Source organism: Rhinoraja longicauda, chromosome 9 (assembly GCF_053455715.1).
Source record: "Rhinoraja longicauda isolate Sanriku21f chromosome 9, sRhiLon1.1, whole genome shotgun sequence".
NCBI classification, from domain to species: Eukaryota; Metazoa; Chordata; class Chondrichthyes; order Rajiformes; family Arhynchobatidae; genus Rhinoraja; species Rhinoraja longicauda.
The window spans coordinates 36,814,538-36,829,432 of record NC_135961.1 but is presented as its reverse complement, the minus strand read 5'-3'; the positions used below and the strand labels follow the sequence as shown (position 1 = coordinate 36,829,432).

At 45.6% G+C, this 14,895-nt stretch overlaps 1 protein-coding gene across 5 annotated transcripts in view; it reads left to right on the top strand.

The window, feature by feature from the left end:
* Positions 1-14,895, top strand: part of myo6a (myosin VIa) — a 150,738-nt gene that overhangs the window by 99,972 nt on the left and 35,871 nt on the right. For all 5 annotated transcript variants that reach the window (XM_078405157.1, XM_078405156.1, XM_078405153.1 and 2 more), the window contains exons 11-15: positions 3,742-3,922; positions 6,307-6,451; positions 10,274-10,431; positions 12,770-12,861; positions 14,543-14,615. In XM_078405157.1, coding sequence (XP_078261283.1) covers positions 3,742-3,922; positions 6,307-6,451; positions 10,274-10,431; positions 12,770-12,861; positions 14,543-14,615 — 649 coding nt within the window. The remainder of the gene's footprint in view (positions 1-3,741; positions 3,923-6,306; positions 6,452-10,273; positions 10,432-12,769; positions 12,862-14,542; positions 14,616-14,895) is intronic.

Below are 14,895 nucleotides of genomic sequence, written 5' to 3'. Positions count from 1 at the left end.
GACTAAACTAAAATACTAAACTAAATAGAACTATCTTTGTTGGGACATCTTAGTCGGCATGGACCATTAGGGCAGGAGGGTCTGTTTCCATGCTGTGTGACTATATCTCTGGAGAACATGGATTGGCAATGTTTTGGGTCGGGACCTTTCTACAGACTGATTGTAGTAGGAGGGAGAAAGCTGGAGGGGTGGTGGGGCTGGACAAAGCCTAGCAAGTGAAAGGTGGATACAGGTGAAGAGGGGTTGGATTGCCTGATGATAATGGACAAAGCCCAGAGATGAAAAGTAGACAAAAGGGTGTGAGATAAGGAAAGAAGAGGTGCGACTGTGAGGCCAGAGGAGGGATATAGGTGGAAACATAGAGAAACATAGAAAATAGGTGCTGCAGGAGTAGGCCATTCGGTCCTTCGAGCCAGCACCACCATTCAATATGATCATGGCTGAACCTCCAAAATCAGTATCCCGTTCCGGCTTTTTCCCCATATCCCTTGATTTCCTTAGCCCTGAGCTAAATCTAACTCCCTCTTGAAAACATCCAGTGAATTGGTCTCTACTGCCTTCTGTGGCAGAGCATTCCACAGATTCACATCTCTCTGGGGGTTGGGGGAAGAGGAAAGGTGGGGTCATGATAGTGGGAGAAATGGGTATGCATCCAAGTGGAGCACAGAGAAGGGGTGAAAAAGAGGTGGGGGTGGGTGGTTGTTGATTCATTACCTAAAACTGGAGAGTACAATGAACCATTCAATGAACATTAAATTCATGTGGAAACGAGGAACTGCAGAATTTGGTTTACACAAAAAGACACAAAGTACTGGAGTTACTCAGCAGGTCAGGCAGCATCACTGGAGGACATGGATAGATGTCATTTTGGGTCGGGACCCTTCTTCAGACTGATTGCAACACGAAATGTCACCTTTCCATGTTCTCCAGAGATGCTGCCTGACCCGCTGAGTTACTCCAGCATTTTATGTCTTTTTTTTAAACATTAAATTAATATTCTCCAGAGATGCTGCCTGATCTGTTGAGTTACTCTAGGATTTTGTCATATTTTTTAAACATTAAATGAATGTTCTCCAGAGATGCTGCCTGACCCGCTGAGTTACTCCAGCACTGTGTTTTTTGTTACACGTTAGAGGATTTATATTACATGCACTTCTTTTATTGCTGTTTTCTTGCAAACATTCCACAAATGTAATGACACCCACGTTGCTTCTTTAGGTCCCAAACAGTTGTTTGAGTAGAAGGCACGCAGGGAGAGATACTCAATTATGATATTTCATCCCCGAACACTGAGAGCAAACGTAGTAGTGCTCGCAGGAGGGGTTGTTAAGATGCAGCTGACAGTCGCAGAAGTAAATTCAAAAAACAAAGGTTGCCCTTTGTACAAGATCATAACAGGAATAGATAGGGTAAATGTACAGAGTCTTTTTACCAGAGCAGAGGTATCAAGAACCAATGGACATAGATTTAAAGTGAAGAGGGAAAGATTTAATAGGAACCTGAGGTGAATCCTTTTTTTTTTACACAAAGGGTGGTGAGTGTACGGAATGAGCTGGTAGTTGAGGCAGGTACTATTGCAACGTTTAAGAAACATTTAAACAGGGACATGATTAGGACAGTTTGCCTGTGTGGAGCTTGCACCCTGTGACTTGTGGGTTTTCTCAGGGTAATCCGGTTTCCTCCCATATCCCCAAAACGCTTGGGTTTAAGAGGTTAATTGGCCCACTGTAAATTGCCCTCTAGTGTGTCGGGAATGGCTGAGAAAGTGGGATAACATAGAATTCGTGTGAACGGGTGATTGATGGTTGGCGTGAACTCACTAGGCCGAAGGGCTTGTTTCCATGCTGTATTTTTCAATGAAAAACTCCTGATGGGGTCTGGGGATGCGTAAAGACTGGATGTCCATCATGAAGATGAGGTAGCAATGAATGGGAAGTTCTCAAAATGGTGGAGGGCGTGCAAGGTGTAGAGGAGATGGTGACATGATAGCGTCGAGGTATGGGGAGATATGTTAAGGGGGTTTGAGCAGGCAGGAACATTGGGTCCACTAAAATGCGAACAGAGGAGTAGGGTTCATTAGTGCAGATGCAGTGTTCTAGGAAGTCAAACCACAGAGGCACTGGGTGAGGGATGCTGTGACTAGTGGTGCTAAGGAAGGTTGTGACCAACATCTATAAAACATCTTCAACTGTGAAGAGTAATGTTGAACCACAGTTTATTATAAGTATATATACTAGTACGGGAAACGAAGAACTGCGGATGCTGATTTCTATTAGTAATAATTAAATAATGATTTATCAGTAATTAATGCTGATTAGTATGGGCGTCAGAGGTTCTAGGAAGAAGGCAGGAGATTGGGGTTGAGAGGGAAAGATAGATTGGCCATGATTGAATGGTGGAGTAGGCTTGATGGGCCGAATGGACCAGTTCTGTTCCAAGAACTGATTTACTTGTACCGAAGATAGACACACAGTAGGGTCGGACAGCATCTCTGAAGAAAAAGGATGGGTGATATTTTGGGTCGAGACCCTTCTTCATACTTTCATCTCACCAGTTTCCAGCTGCCTCTGCTGCTCCTGAGGATATGAGCTGTTAAAGCAGTGACAATGTCCTTGCCACCAATGATAGACAACCAGAGGAAATAAGTTTAAAGTGAAGGGGGAAAGATTTAATAGAAACATAGAAAAATAGGTGCAGGAGTAGGCCATTCGGTCCTTCGAGCCAGCACCGCCATTCAGTATGATCATGGCTGATCATCTAAAATCAGTACCCCATTCCTGCTTTTTCCCATATCCCTTGATTCCTTTAGCCCTTAGAGCTAAATCTAACTCCCTCTTGAAAACAGGAATCTGAGAGGTAAACATTCACACAAAGGGTGTTGGGTGTATGGAAGAAGCTACCAGAGGAGGTAGTTGAGGCAGGTACTTTGGAACGTTTAAGAAACAATCAGACATAGAAAGGACAGGTTTAGATGGATATGGGGCAAACGCAGGCAGATGGGTCTAGTGTAGATGCGACTTTGTTCGGTACAGGCAAGTTGGGCCGGCCTGTTTTCATGCTGTATGACTCCATTATGGATTATTGTGTGCTGACTTGCAGAAAGGACAAAGGAGTGGATGGGAAAGATGGATGCCGCCTTCTGGAATCCACGGTGCAATAGAACAAACAATTTTCTTTGTCGACAGAGCTAAGACTGGACATTACAATAGCTCAAAGCAGAGGAAATGGATGTAGAAAGGAACTGCCGATGCTGCTTTAGTCCGAAGATTGACACAAAGAGCTGGAGAAAAAGGATGGGTGATGTATCAGGTCAGGACCGTCTTCAGACTGAAATATTTTCAGTTTGATGAAGGGACCCGACCCGAAACATTTCATCCTTATTCTCTAGAGGTGCTGCCTGACCCACTGAGTTACACCAGCACTTTGTATCTAACTTCAGAGGAAATGGGTTGTTGGAAATCACAAATAACATGTTTTCAAGCGCACAGTTGACAAGAGGCAGATTGCTTATGATACATGGAAGGCACCAATGAGGAACTCCTGTAACTGTCTTATGCATTTGGAAAGCACCCATTTGTCATTGGTGGTTTGTGCATGAGAGGTTGATGTGTTAGTGTTGCATGCATGTTATTGTTGCTTTTACTTTTGCTGACTGTGCCTGTTAGCTTTTCCCTGGCCGTGTCTTTGATGCATTTGGACTTCCGCTGACTCTTGCCTTCCCCCTCGCTGTGTTCCCCCCAGTGTCTCAAGGAAGGCTCCATGAAGGACCCGTTGCTGGATGACCACGGGGATTTCAACCGCATGTGCGTGGCCATGAAGAAGATCGGCCTGGGCGACGCTGAGAAGTTTGACCTGTTCCGTGTGGTTGCCGGGGTTCTGCACCTCGGCAACGTAGACTTCGAAGAAGCGGGAAGCACCTCTGGTAGGGAGGCCGTTTGTATCTTGGGTGTGTGGCCAGTGGTGCTGCTGGGTGTCAGCTTGTATGTTAACCGGGTGGTGCAGCAGGTAGAGCCGCTGCTTCGCAACGTCAGAGACCCGGGTTCGATCTTGACCTCGGGCGCTGATATGTACTTTGCACCTTTTCCCTGTGACCACATGGGTTTCCTCCGTGTGCTCCAGTTTTCTTGCATGTCCCAAAGACGTGCGGGCTTGTAGGTTAATTGTCCTCTGTAAATTGCCCTTGGAGTATAGGGAGTAGATGAGAAAGTGAGACCTGGTGGGGAGGGATAATCGATGGCGGTATAGGCCAAAGGACCTGCTTCCATGCCTGCACATGATCTGCATTATTCCGTTACCTTGACTCTCTAAAAGCCTATTAAACACTATGATTATATCCATTTCCACCACCTTCCCTGGCGGCATGTTCTAAGCACTCATCATTCTTTGTGTAAAAAACATGTATGTGTGGGACCTTATCAAAGGCTTTCTGAATGTCCAGATACACTACATTCACTGGCTCTTCCTTATCCATTTTGTTACGTCCTCAAAAAATTCCAGAAGATTAGTCGAGCAAGATTTCCCCTTCATAAATCTACGCTGACTTGGACCAATCCTATTACTGCTATCCAAATGGGCTGCTATTACATCTTGAATAATTGACTCCAGCATCTTCCCCACCATCGATGTCAGGCTAACTGGTCTACAATTCCCTGTTTTCTCTCCCTCCTTTCTTAAAAAGTGGGATTATATTAGCTACCCTCCAAACCATAGGAACTGATCCAGAATCTATAGAGCATTTAAAAATAATCACCAATGCGTCCACAATTTCTAGAGCCACCTCCTTGAGTACCCTGGGATGCAGACCATCAGGCCCTGGGGATTTATCAGCCTTCAGTCCCATCAGTCTACCCAACACCATTTCCTTACTAATGTGAATTTCCTTCAGTTCTCCGTCACCTTAGATCCTCTATCCCCTAGTACTTCTGGGAGATTGTGTGTGTCTTCCTTAGTGAAGACAGAACCAAAGTACCTGTTCAACTCGTTTGCCATTTCCTTGTTACCCATAACAAAATTTACCTGTTTCTGTCTTCAAGGAACCCACATTTGTCTTAACTAATCTTTTCCTCTTCACATACCTAAAGAAGCTTTTACTATCCTCCTTTATATTCTTGGCTAGCTTACCTTCATACTTCATCTTTTCTCCCCGTATTGCCTTTTTACGGTCGCCTCTTACTCCCCTTAGAATCTTCCTCTTTGGAATGAACTGATCCTGCATCTTCTGGATTATGTCCAGAAATTCCTGCCATTGCTGTTCCACCATCATCCCTGCCAGGGTCCCTTTCCAGTCAACTTTGGCCAGCTCCTCTCTCATGCCTCCATAGTCCCCTTTGTTCAACTGCAACGCTGACACTTTTGATTTAACCTTCTCCCTCTCAAATTGCAGATTACAACTAATCATATTATGGTCACTACCTCCTAATGGCTCCTTTACCTTGGGTTCCCTTATCAAATCTGGTTCATTATACAACAATAAATCCAGAATTGCCTTCTCCCTGGTAGGCTCCACTACAAGCTGCTCTAAGAATCCATCTCGGAGGCACTCTACAAACTCCCTTTCTTGAGGTCCAGCACCAACTCATTTCATAGAATCACAGCAGCACAGTGGCGCAGCGATAGAGTTGCTGCCTTACAGCACCAGACTATGGGTGCTGTCTGTAAGGAGTTTGTACGTTCTCCCCATTGACAGCATGGGTTTCCTCTCTGGGTGTTCTGGTTTCATCCCACACCTACAGCTTAGTAGGTTAATTGGCTTTGATAAAGATTGTAAATTGTCCCTGGTGTGTAGGCTAGTGGTAGTCTACTGGGATTGCTGGTCGGCGTGGACTCGGTGGGCCGAAGGGCCTGTTTACGTACTGTATCTAAACTAAACTAATATCATGCAGCATAGGAGCAGAATTAGGCCATTCAGTCCATTAGTTTACTCCTCCATTCAATCATGGCTGATCCCTGGCTAATCATGGACAGTTTCTGCCCAGCTGTTATGAGGCAACTGAACCACCCTATCACCAACTAGAGAGCGGCCCTCATCTACTATCAACCTCATTGGAGACCTTCGGACTATCTTTAATCGGAATTTTACTGGGCTTTATCTTGCACCAAACGTTATTCTCTTTGTCATGTATCCATACACAGTGGATGATTTGATTGTAATCATCTATACTCTTTCGGCTGACTGGTTAGCACGCAACAAAACATTTTTAACTGTCCCTCGTGACAATAAACTAAAGTACATTTGATTTGTTCAGTTTGTTTCCTGCATGTTGTCATTCCTGAGCTAGCTCAGCTGACTACGTTACCTATGTTCAGGTGGGTGCGTCCTGAAGAATAAATCGAGTCAGTCGCTGGATTACTGTGCAGAGCTTCTGGGACTGGACGGCGATGATTTGCGGGTCAGTCTGACCACTCGAGTAATGCTGACCACTGCAGGGGGAGCCAAAGGCACGGTCATTAAGTGAGTAATCTCCACACTGCACAATCTGTGGGATCCATCAGCTTTGAATGGGTTTCCTTTTCTTGCGATTGTGTAGTTTTAGTTTTAGAGATACAGCGAGGAAATAGGCCCTGCAACCGACCGAGTCCATGCCGACCAGCGATCACCCATACACTCATTCTATCCTGCACACTAGGGACAATGTACAGAGACCAATTAACCTACAAACCTGCATTCCTTTGGAATACGAGAGGAAACCGGAACACTCAGAGAAAACCCATGTGGTGACAGGGAGAAGGTGCAAACTCCACAAAGCAGCACCCGTAGTCAGGATCAAACCCAGGTCTCTGGCGCTGTGAGGCAGCAGCTCTTACCGCTGCACTACTGTTCCGCCACGCCTTTTACCCAATGACTGCATCTGTGAGTATTCGTATACATCAGTCCACCGGCATATCTGGTTACTTATCTGAAGGAAGCAGATATGCTGACTGTTCCTTAATATCCTGGAAACTACTTCAGGTTAAAACTCGAAGAAACAAAGAAATGCAGATGCTGGTTTACGAAAAAAGACACAAAATGTGGGAGTAACTCAGCGGGTCAGGCAGCATCATTGGAGAACAATGACAGGCGATGTTTTGGGATGGGACTGATTCCAGACTGACTTCAGACTGATTTTGGTGGGAGGGGGATAAACTGGACGGGAGGTGTGGGCAGGACAAAGCCTGGCAAGTGATAAGAGGATAGAGGTGATGGGGATTTTTGATAAGTAGACAGTTGGACAAAGTCCAGGGATGAAAAGACTCCCTCAGTTGTATCCATTTGCCAACCTTTATGCCACCCCACCACCTCTCCAGATTTCTTCCTCCTATTTCATACCCAAAGGCAGTCCTGTCCCAAAACGTTGCCTGTCCACTCCCTCCACAGATGCTGCCTGACCCGCTGAGTTCCCCCAGCACCAGTTTTGCTCAAGATTCCAGCATCTGCAGTTCCTCCTGTCTCCACTGGGTGTCTGCGTTGAGCTTTCTCAAAGAATAACGACAGAAAATTGAAAACCAAGGAAAAGTTATTTTGTATATGTTGTCATATCATATCATATCATATATATACAGCCGGAAACAGGCCTTTTCGGCCCTCCATGTCCGTGCCGCCCAGTGATCCCCGTACATTAACACTATCCTACACCCACTAGGGACAATTTTTACATTTACCCAGCCAATTAACCTACATACCTGTACGTCTTTGGAGTGTGGGAGGAAACCGAAGATCTCGGAGAAAACCCACGCAGGTCACGGGGAGAACGTACAAACTCCTTACAGTGCAGCACCCGTAGTCAGGATCGAACCTGAGTCTCAGGCGCTGCATTCGCTGTAAAGCAGCAACTCTACCGCTGCGCTACCGTGCCGCCCGTGTTGTATATTAATTATATGTTGTGAGGTTGGGATACAGCTACAGAACCCAGCCACACCATTGGTTAAATAATTACTTGCTAGTCACAGTCTAATGTGATTTTGAAATTGTTAAGCAACCTCAATATAAATGTAAAGTATGTCATCATGAACAAAATATATTTATTTTTCAGTAAATGGTAATATATTGGTAATTGTCAAAGTCATTTTTATGGTTCAAAAACCACGGATCGTCTTTATTGTAAGAAATTAATGTTGCATGAAATTTGTAGAGGGTAGATCTCAACATTCAAGCGTTTAGACATTGAGAGGGTTTTGGCTGTAGGGAGAGTTTGGATAAACTTGCATTATTTTCTCTGGAACAACGTAGGCTGAGTGGAGACTTTTTTTGTTTTGTTTAGAGATATAGTACGGAAACAGGCCCTTCGGTCCACCGGGTCCGCGCCAGCCTTGCACACTAACACTATCCTACACACTAGGGACAATTTACAAAAGCCAAAACCTGCACATCTTTTGAGAAGTTTGGGGAAGAGTCCCGACCTGAAACACCATCCTTCCATGTTCTCCAGAGATGTAGCCTGACCCACTTAGTTACCCCAGCACATTGTGTCTATATTTGGGATAAACGAGCATCTACAGTTCTTTGTTTCTAGGTTACCTGATGAGCTGACTGTAGGCTAGGGGATCCCAAGAGGGAGATATCATGGCGAACTGTGGAACTGGTTATCCAACGTTTTATGCAAGCTTCCTTTTGTGAATGTAGTTTATAACTCTGGACAAAACTTAATTTTGAGAGAGCACCTTGCTGTGTACAGTTGCATTTGCCTAATCTCTCATTGCTGGCAGGGTGTGAGGCTTATTTGTACTCATTTGTGGAGCCTGTCAACGGCAAAGAGAGACCTGGCATTCTGCTTATAAATGGAGCTGCACTAAACAGCCACTTGTTCAAGGCAAGAGCAAGTAATAGTTTTGGCAGCTTTGCCCTTGAGAATTACTCGTCAGGGTCTTGCAGTTCAATGCTTTAACAACTCAAGTCAAAGACTCTTGATCAGAACCCGTCATCTGAGGAATTAAAGATGGACGCAAAGTGCTGGAGTAACTCTGGGTCAGGCAGCATCGCTGGACAGAAAGGATGGGTGACGTTTTGGGTCGGTATCCTTCTACAGACATGTCACCCACCCTTTTTCTCCAGAGATGCTGCCTGCCCCGTTGAGCTACTCCAGCACTTTGTGTCTATGTTCACATATGAACTAGACTGTCAGTGAAACACTGTGCTTCAAGTAGACAGATTACCGTTGTCATCTCAGTCAGAGCAGGACCTGAGGAACCAAGAAGCGACCATAACAAAGCAACACATCTTCAATGGCAACGAGTCTTCTATATTCAGGAGGAGACACACAGTGCTGCAGTAACTCAGCGGGTCGAGGACATGGATAGGTGACGTTTCAGGTTGGGACCCTTCTTCAGACTGATGAAAGTAGGGAAAGAATAAGTTGGAAGAGAGGTGGAGGCAGGACAAAGCCTGGCAAGTGATAGGTGGAAGCAGATGCTGGTTTATAAAAAGAGACACAAAGTTCTGGAGTAACCCAACGGGCCAGGCAGAATCTCTGGAGAAAAGGGATGGGTGAAGTTTCGGATCAGGACCCTTCTTCAGAAGTGACTCTGTCCCGACACGAAACAACCCCCATCTGTGTTGTGAAACTGGTTGGGAGATTGGTTGATCATTTTGGCAAGAATGACTCAACATCCAAACTACTGTTTGGAAAAAACACAGTTGACAGCACGGTAGAGCTGATAGAGCTGCTGCCTGACAGCCAGAGACCCAGGTTCAGTCCAGAGCTCGGATGCTGCCTGGGTGGAGTTTGTATGTTCTCCCTGTGACCAGTTTCCTCCCACATCCCAAAGACGTGCAGGTTTGTAGGTTAATTGGCCGCTGTAATTGCCCCCTAGTGTGTAGGGAGTGGATGAGACAATGGGATAAACAAACAAGGAACTGCAGAAGATCAGAGAGAATCTGGGAGATAATGGCCTGGTGCTTATCTGTGGAATCATGGACTGAAGAAGGGTCCTGACCCGAAACGTCACGCATCCTTATTCTCCACAGATGCTGCATGACCCGCTAAGTTACTCCAGCACTTTGTGTCTATCTGAGGAACTGCAGATGCTGGTTTACACAAAAGGACACAGAGTGCTAGAATAACTCAGTGGGTCAGGCAGGGTCCAGTGTGAACAGGTCAGCGTGGGCTAAAGGGCTTGTTTCCCTGCTGTATCCCTAACCTAAACAGCAAAAGATGAATGCTCTATTCCTTGCTTTTGTTTGTGATCTGTTGGTGTAAAAGGTGTGCGCTGGGCTGGAGGTGTTGATGAAGCAGAGAGTACAATGAGTGACCCATATGATGGTAGCTTACATGTAGGAATATTTCTGCCTGTTTTTCAGGGTACCGCTGAAGGTGGAGCAGGCGAACAATGCCCGAGACGCTTTGGCCAAGGCGGTGTACAGCCACCTGTTCGACCATGTTGTGAAGCGGGTCAATCAATGCTTTCCATTTGACACCTCCAACTTCTTCATCGGAGTTCTGGACATTGCTGGCTTTGGTGAGTTTTTATCCCTCCAGCCTTTCCAAATATTATTATCATTTTCTATCCTGTCGTTCGGGAGTCAAGATTGTCTCATTGTTATTTGTGCCAAAATGGAACAATGAGATTGTTTCTTGCACCAGAACAACAGATATGTAAATCTGGACGTTACAGTTTTCAGGCTCCTGTACCTTTTTCCCTATGGCAGGAATGAAATGAGAGTGTGGCCAGGATAGTGTGGGTCTCCGATGATGTTGGCTCCTGTTTTGAGGTGTCTCTTCGATAGCGGGGCTGTCCAAACCTGTGATGGGCTGGGCAGCATTCACCACTTTTACAATCATCTTCGCTCCTGGACATTACTCACTGAAATGTGGCTTATTTGACCTTGGTGCAATCTGCCCATAATGTTTTAATACAATTAATTTTAAATTATCCCACAATTTGTTTGAGGCCATGTGAAGTGGGAATTCAACGTTTAACATAACCTTGAATTATCGAATAAATTGAATGAACTTTTATTGAATTAAGGCTCCGAGCTAGCACGCATCAAATTAGCATCTGCAAAAATGTCAATGTTTACAAAATGAGTTTCCTGTCATCAGAGGTTATAATTTTTAAATGAATGATTAGCGAGTTTCTGGAATAATTGCAAGATTCCTGAGCAGGGATTAGTAGTAAATCTGTTTATAAATTATTATCCTTATAAATTATTCAGTCATCAATTATTGCAAATATATCTAAGTGTCACGGAGTGCAGGGTTCAAAACACACAGGGAAACAGCAGGTGATTTTGGAAATCATATCTGTGGTTAATAAAAATGAGATATTATCGTTACATATTATTGGGTTTAGCTGCAGCGAACTTGTCAGTTCAGGGATAACATCTCGCTTTCTCTGTCCCACCTCTCAATGTCCTCCTCTCTCCCCTTCACAATCTCCCTCTCTCTCATCCTGACTGCTTACCCCTCCCCCCGTCTGCTTACCTCGCTGCCCCCCCCACTCACCCCCTCCCCCCCCCCTCCTCCCTTCTCTCCACTCACCTCACCCCTCTCCCTGTTAGGAACAGGAATTCTAGAGTTATTTGCAGCAGAGTTTGTAACTGAAACTTTTGTGGTTTTATTAATTATAGCTATTACTGCTCTATGTTAGCGATAAAACTAAACGCATGCTAGGAATTCGTCACGTCAGAATTCTACTTTAGAGAGATGCACTAACATCATTTGAATTAACCAGAACTGGAGGGAGAGAGACAGAAAGTGCGAGGCAGCTCGAAGCAGAGATTAAAAACAAAGCACAAGTGCTGGAGTAACTCGGCGGGTCAGGCAGCATTTCTGGATAACATGAATAGGTGATGTTTTGGGTCGAGACCCTTCTTCGGACTGATTGTTGTGGGTGGGGGAGTGCGAAGGGGAGAAAAGTGGAAGAGAGGAGGGCAGGACAAAGCCTGGCGAGTGATAGGTGGTTGCAGGATGGGATTTTTGATAGGCGTGTAATAAAAATGAACTGCAGATGCTGCTTTATACTAAAGATAGACATAAAATGTTGGAGTCATTCAGCAGGTCAGGCAACACCGCTGAAGAACATGGATGGGTGATGTTTTAGACCCTTCTTCAGCCATTTTGATAGGCAGATGGTTGGACAAAAAACAGAGATGAAAAGGCAGAAGGTGTGAGATAAAAAGATTGAAGAGGTGTATAATGAAGCTGGAGAATGTAGGTGGAAGGGGAGGGGAGAAATTGCTGAGAGGCCATGTGGGGGGTGTATATGGAAGGGAGAGGGGGAGGGTTGTGCACACCTAAAATGGCAGAATTCAATCTTTGTACCATTGGGGTGTAAGCTACCCGAGCATAATATGAGGTGCTGTTCCTCCAGAATTCACATTCATTTTAAGGTGGGGGAGATTTAATAGGAACCTGAGGGGTTACCTTTTTTACACAAAGGGTGGTGGGTGTATGGAAAGAGCAGCCGGAGGAGGTAGTTGAGGGAAGTACTATCATAATGTTTAAGAGACATTTGGATGCACATGGATAGGATAGGTTTAGAGGGATATGGGCCAAACGCGGGCAGGTGGGGTTGGTGTAGGTGGGGAAGTTGGTCGGAGTGGGCAAGTTTGCCTGAAGGGCCTGTTTCCACGCTTCGTGGCTCTGTGACACTTGCTTGTAATTTAATGGGCCAGAGGGATTTGGAAGACCTGCCTGTACCTTCAATACTCCCAGGAGCTTCTGCTCGAACCATCTTCCACTTCCACCAGTTATATTTGACTTAAATTGGATGACAGACTAAAGTCTCACCTGTCTGTAGAAAGAGTTGTTGTTTACCGGCAGTTCAGTGACCTCCTCTGTTTTGTGCTCCACAGAATACTTTGAACACAATAGCTTTGAACAGTTCTGCATTAACTATTGCAATGAGAAGCTGCAGCAGTTTTTCAATGAGAGAATCCTCAAAGAGGTAAGACGTGCACCTTTGTTACTTTTGTGCTCACCTAGATTAGAATCTATGCAAGAGAAGATGAGGGTCATATATTACCATGGAAACCAATATTACATTGATCGCTGAGCTGTCGCAGAGCTCTGCTTCAGGTTGCTGTTAACGGAGTTTACCGGGAAAAAAATAGCCTCCTTTAAATCTGTACAAATGCAACTATTAACTATATGCACCTAGACTCACCATCCCCCCACCAGACCTTTTCCTCGGCCTCTGTCCACTCCCCGGTCCTCCTCTGACCCCAACCCCCACCCTTGTCGTGTCTTCACCATCATCCCTGACCTCCCCCTTTCTGATACAGAACGGTCTGTCCTCAACAGAGGCCTCACCTTCGTTCCCCTCCGCCCCCATCTCAATGAGTTCTAGATCTGCCATGATGTAGAGCTTTTCTTCCGTCACCTCGCCTCCGTGCCTTTTTCTATGAGAAGTAGTCCTCACCACCCAGTGATGACTCCTTCTCCCGTCTCCAACGGACCCCCTCCTCTTGGACTCCCCAGAACGGCTCTCTCTTGACCTCTTTATTTCTATCGGCCGGCGTGACATCAACCGTCTCAACTTTTCCACTCCCTTACCTACTCTAACCTCACCCCCTCTGAACGTACAGCCCTCCGCTCACTCTGCAGCAACCCTGATATTATAATCAAACCCCGCCGACAAGGAAGGTGCCGTGGTAGTCTGGCATGCTGACCTCTACCAGGCGACAACTCTCAGACACCTCCTTCTACTTATCCTTGGACCATGACCCCACAAACGAGCACCAGCCCTTAATCTCTAACACCATCACTGATCTCATCACTTCCGGCTCTCCGCCCTCTAAAGCCTCCAACCTTATCGTTCCCCAGCCCCGCACGGACCGATTTTACCTTCTCCCCAAAGTCCACAAACAGAACTGTCCCTGCAGACCCATTGTTTCTGCCTGCTCCTGTCCCACCCAAATGATTTCCACCTACCTCGCCTCCATCCTATCCCTCCTGGTCCAATTTTCTGACCTATGTCCAAGACACCTCACATGCCCTTCGTCCCTTTAATGACTTCCAGTTTCTGAGCCTCCGCTCCCTCATCTTTACTATGGACTTTTAGTCACTCTACACCTCCATCCCCCACCAGGAAGGCCTTAATGCCCTCTGTTTCTTCGACCGCAGAACCATCCAATTTCCCTCTACCAACACTCTACTCCGCCTAGCGGAGCTGGTCCTCACCCTCGTGACACCCTCAACTTCTCCTTTGACTCCTCCCACTTCCTCCAACTCAGTACAGCCGGGACCAGTAGTCAGGATTAAAACCTTGTCCCTGGCGCTGTAACGCAGCAACTCTGTGCTGCAGCATTGTAGCACACCAGTTCCAGAGACAAAGTCCAACATCGTCAATGGGGTAGAGGTGAATCTGACAGTACTCTAGCTTATGGAAGGACTGTTCGCAAGCCTGATATAAGGAGCGTAAGAAACTGTTCCTGTCTAATAATGCATGCTTTCAAGTTTTTGTACTTTATGCTGGAGATAGTCAATAGTCAATAGTCAATAGTCGTTTATTTGTCACATACACATAAATGTGTAGTGAAATGAAACATTACCCGAAGAAAGATCCTGAGGATCTCCTGAAGTAAGCAGTTAATAAGGCAACACTGATCTGATCTCTCCACTTTCAGGAACAAGAGCTGTATCAGAAGGAAGGGCTCGGTGTGAGTGAGGTGCACTATGTTGACAATCAAGATTGTATTGGTAAGTATTGGTGTGCCAAATTGACCTGGTATGTACCAACTGCATTGGTATGTATTGAGTTGACATGAGCATCGAGATTCATTCTGCCCATGTCTGTTTCCAATGAATGCTTTAGGTGTAAATATCATGTCATAGGAGCAGAACTAGGCCATTCGTCCCATCAAACCTACTCTCCAATTCGATCATGCTTGATCTATTTTTCCCTCCCAACCCCATCCTCCTGCCTTTGCCCTATAACCTTGAACGCCCTTACTAATCAAGAACCTATCAATCTCTGCTT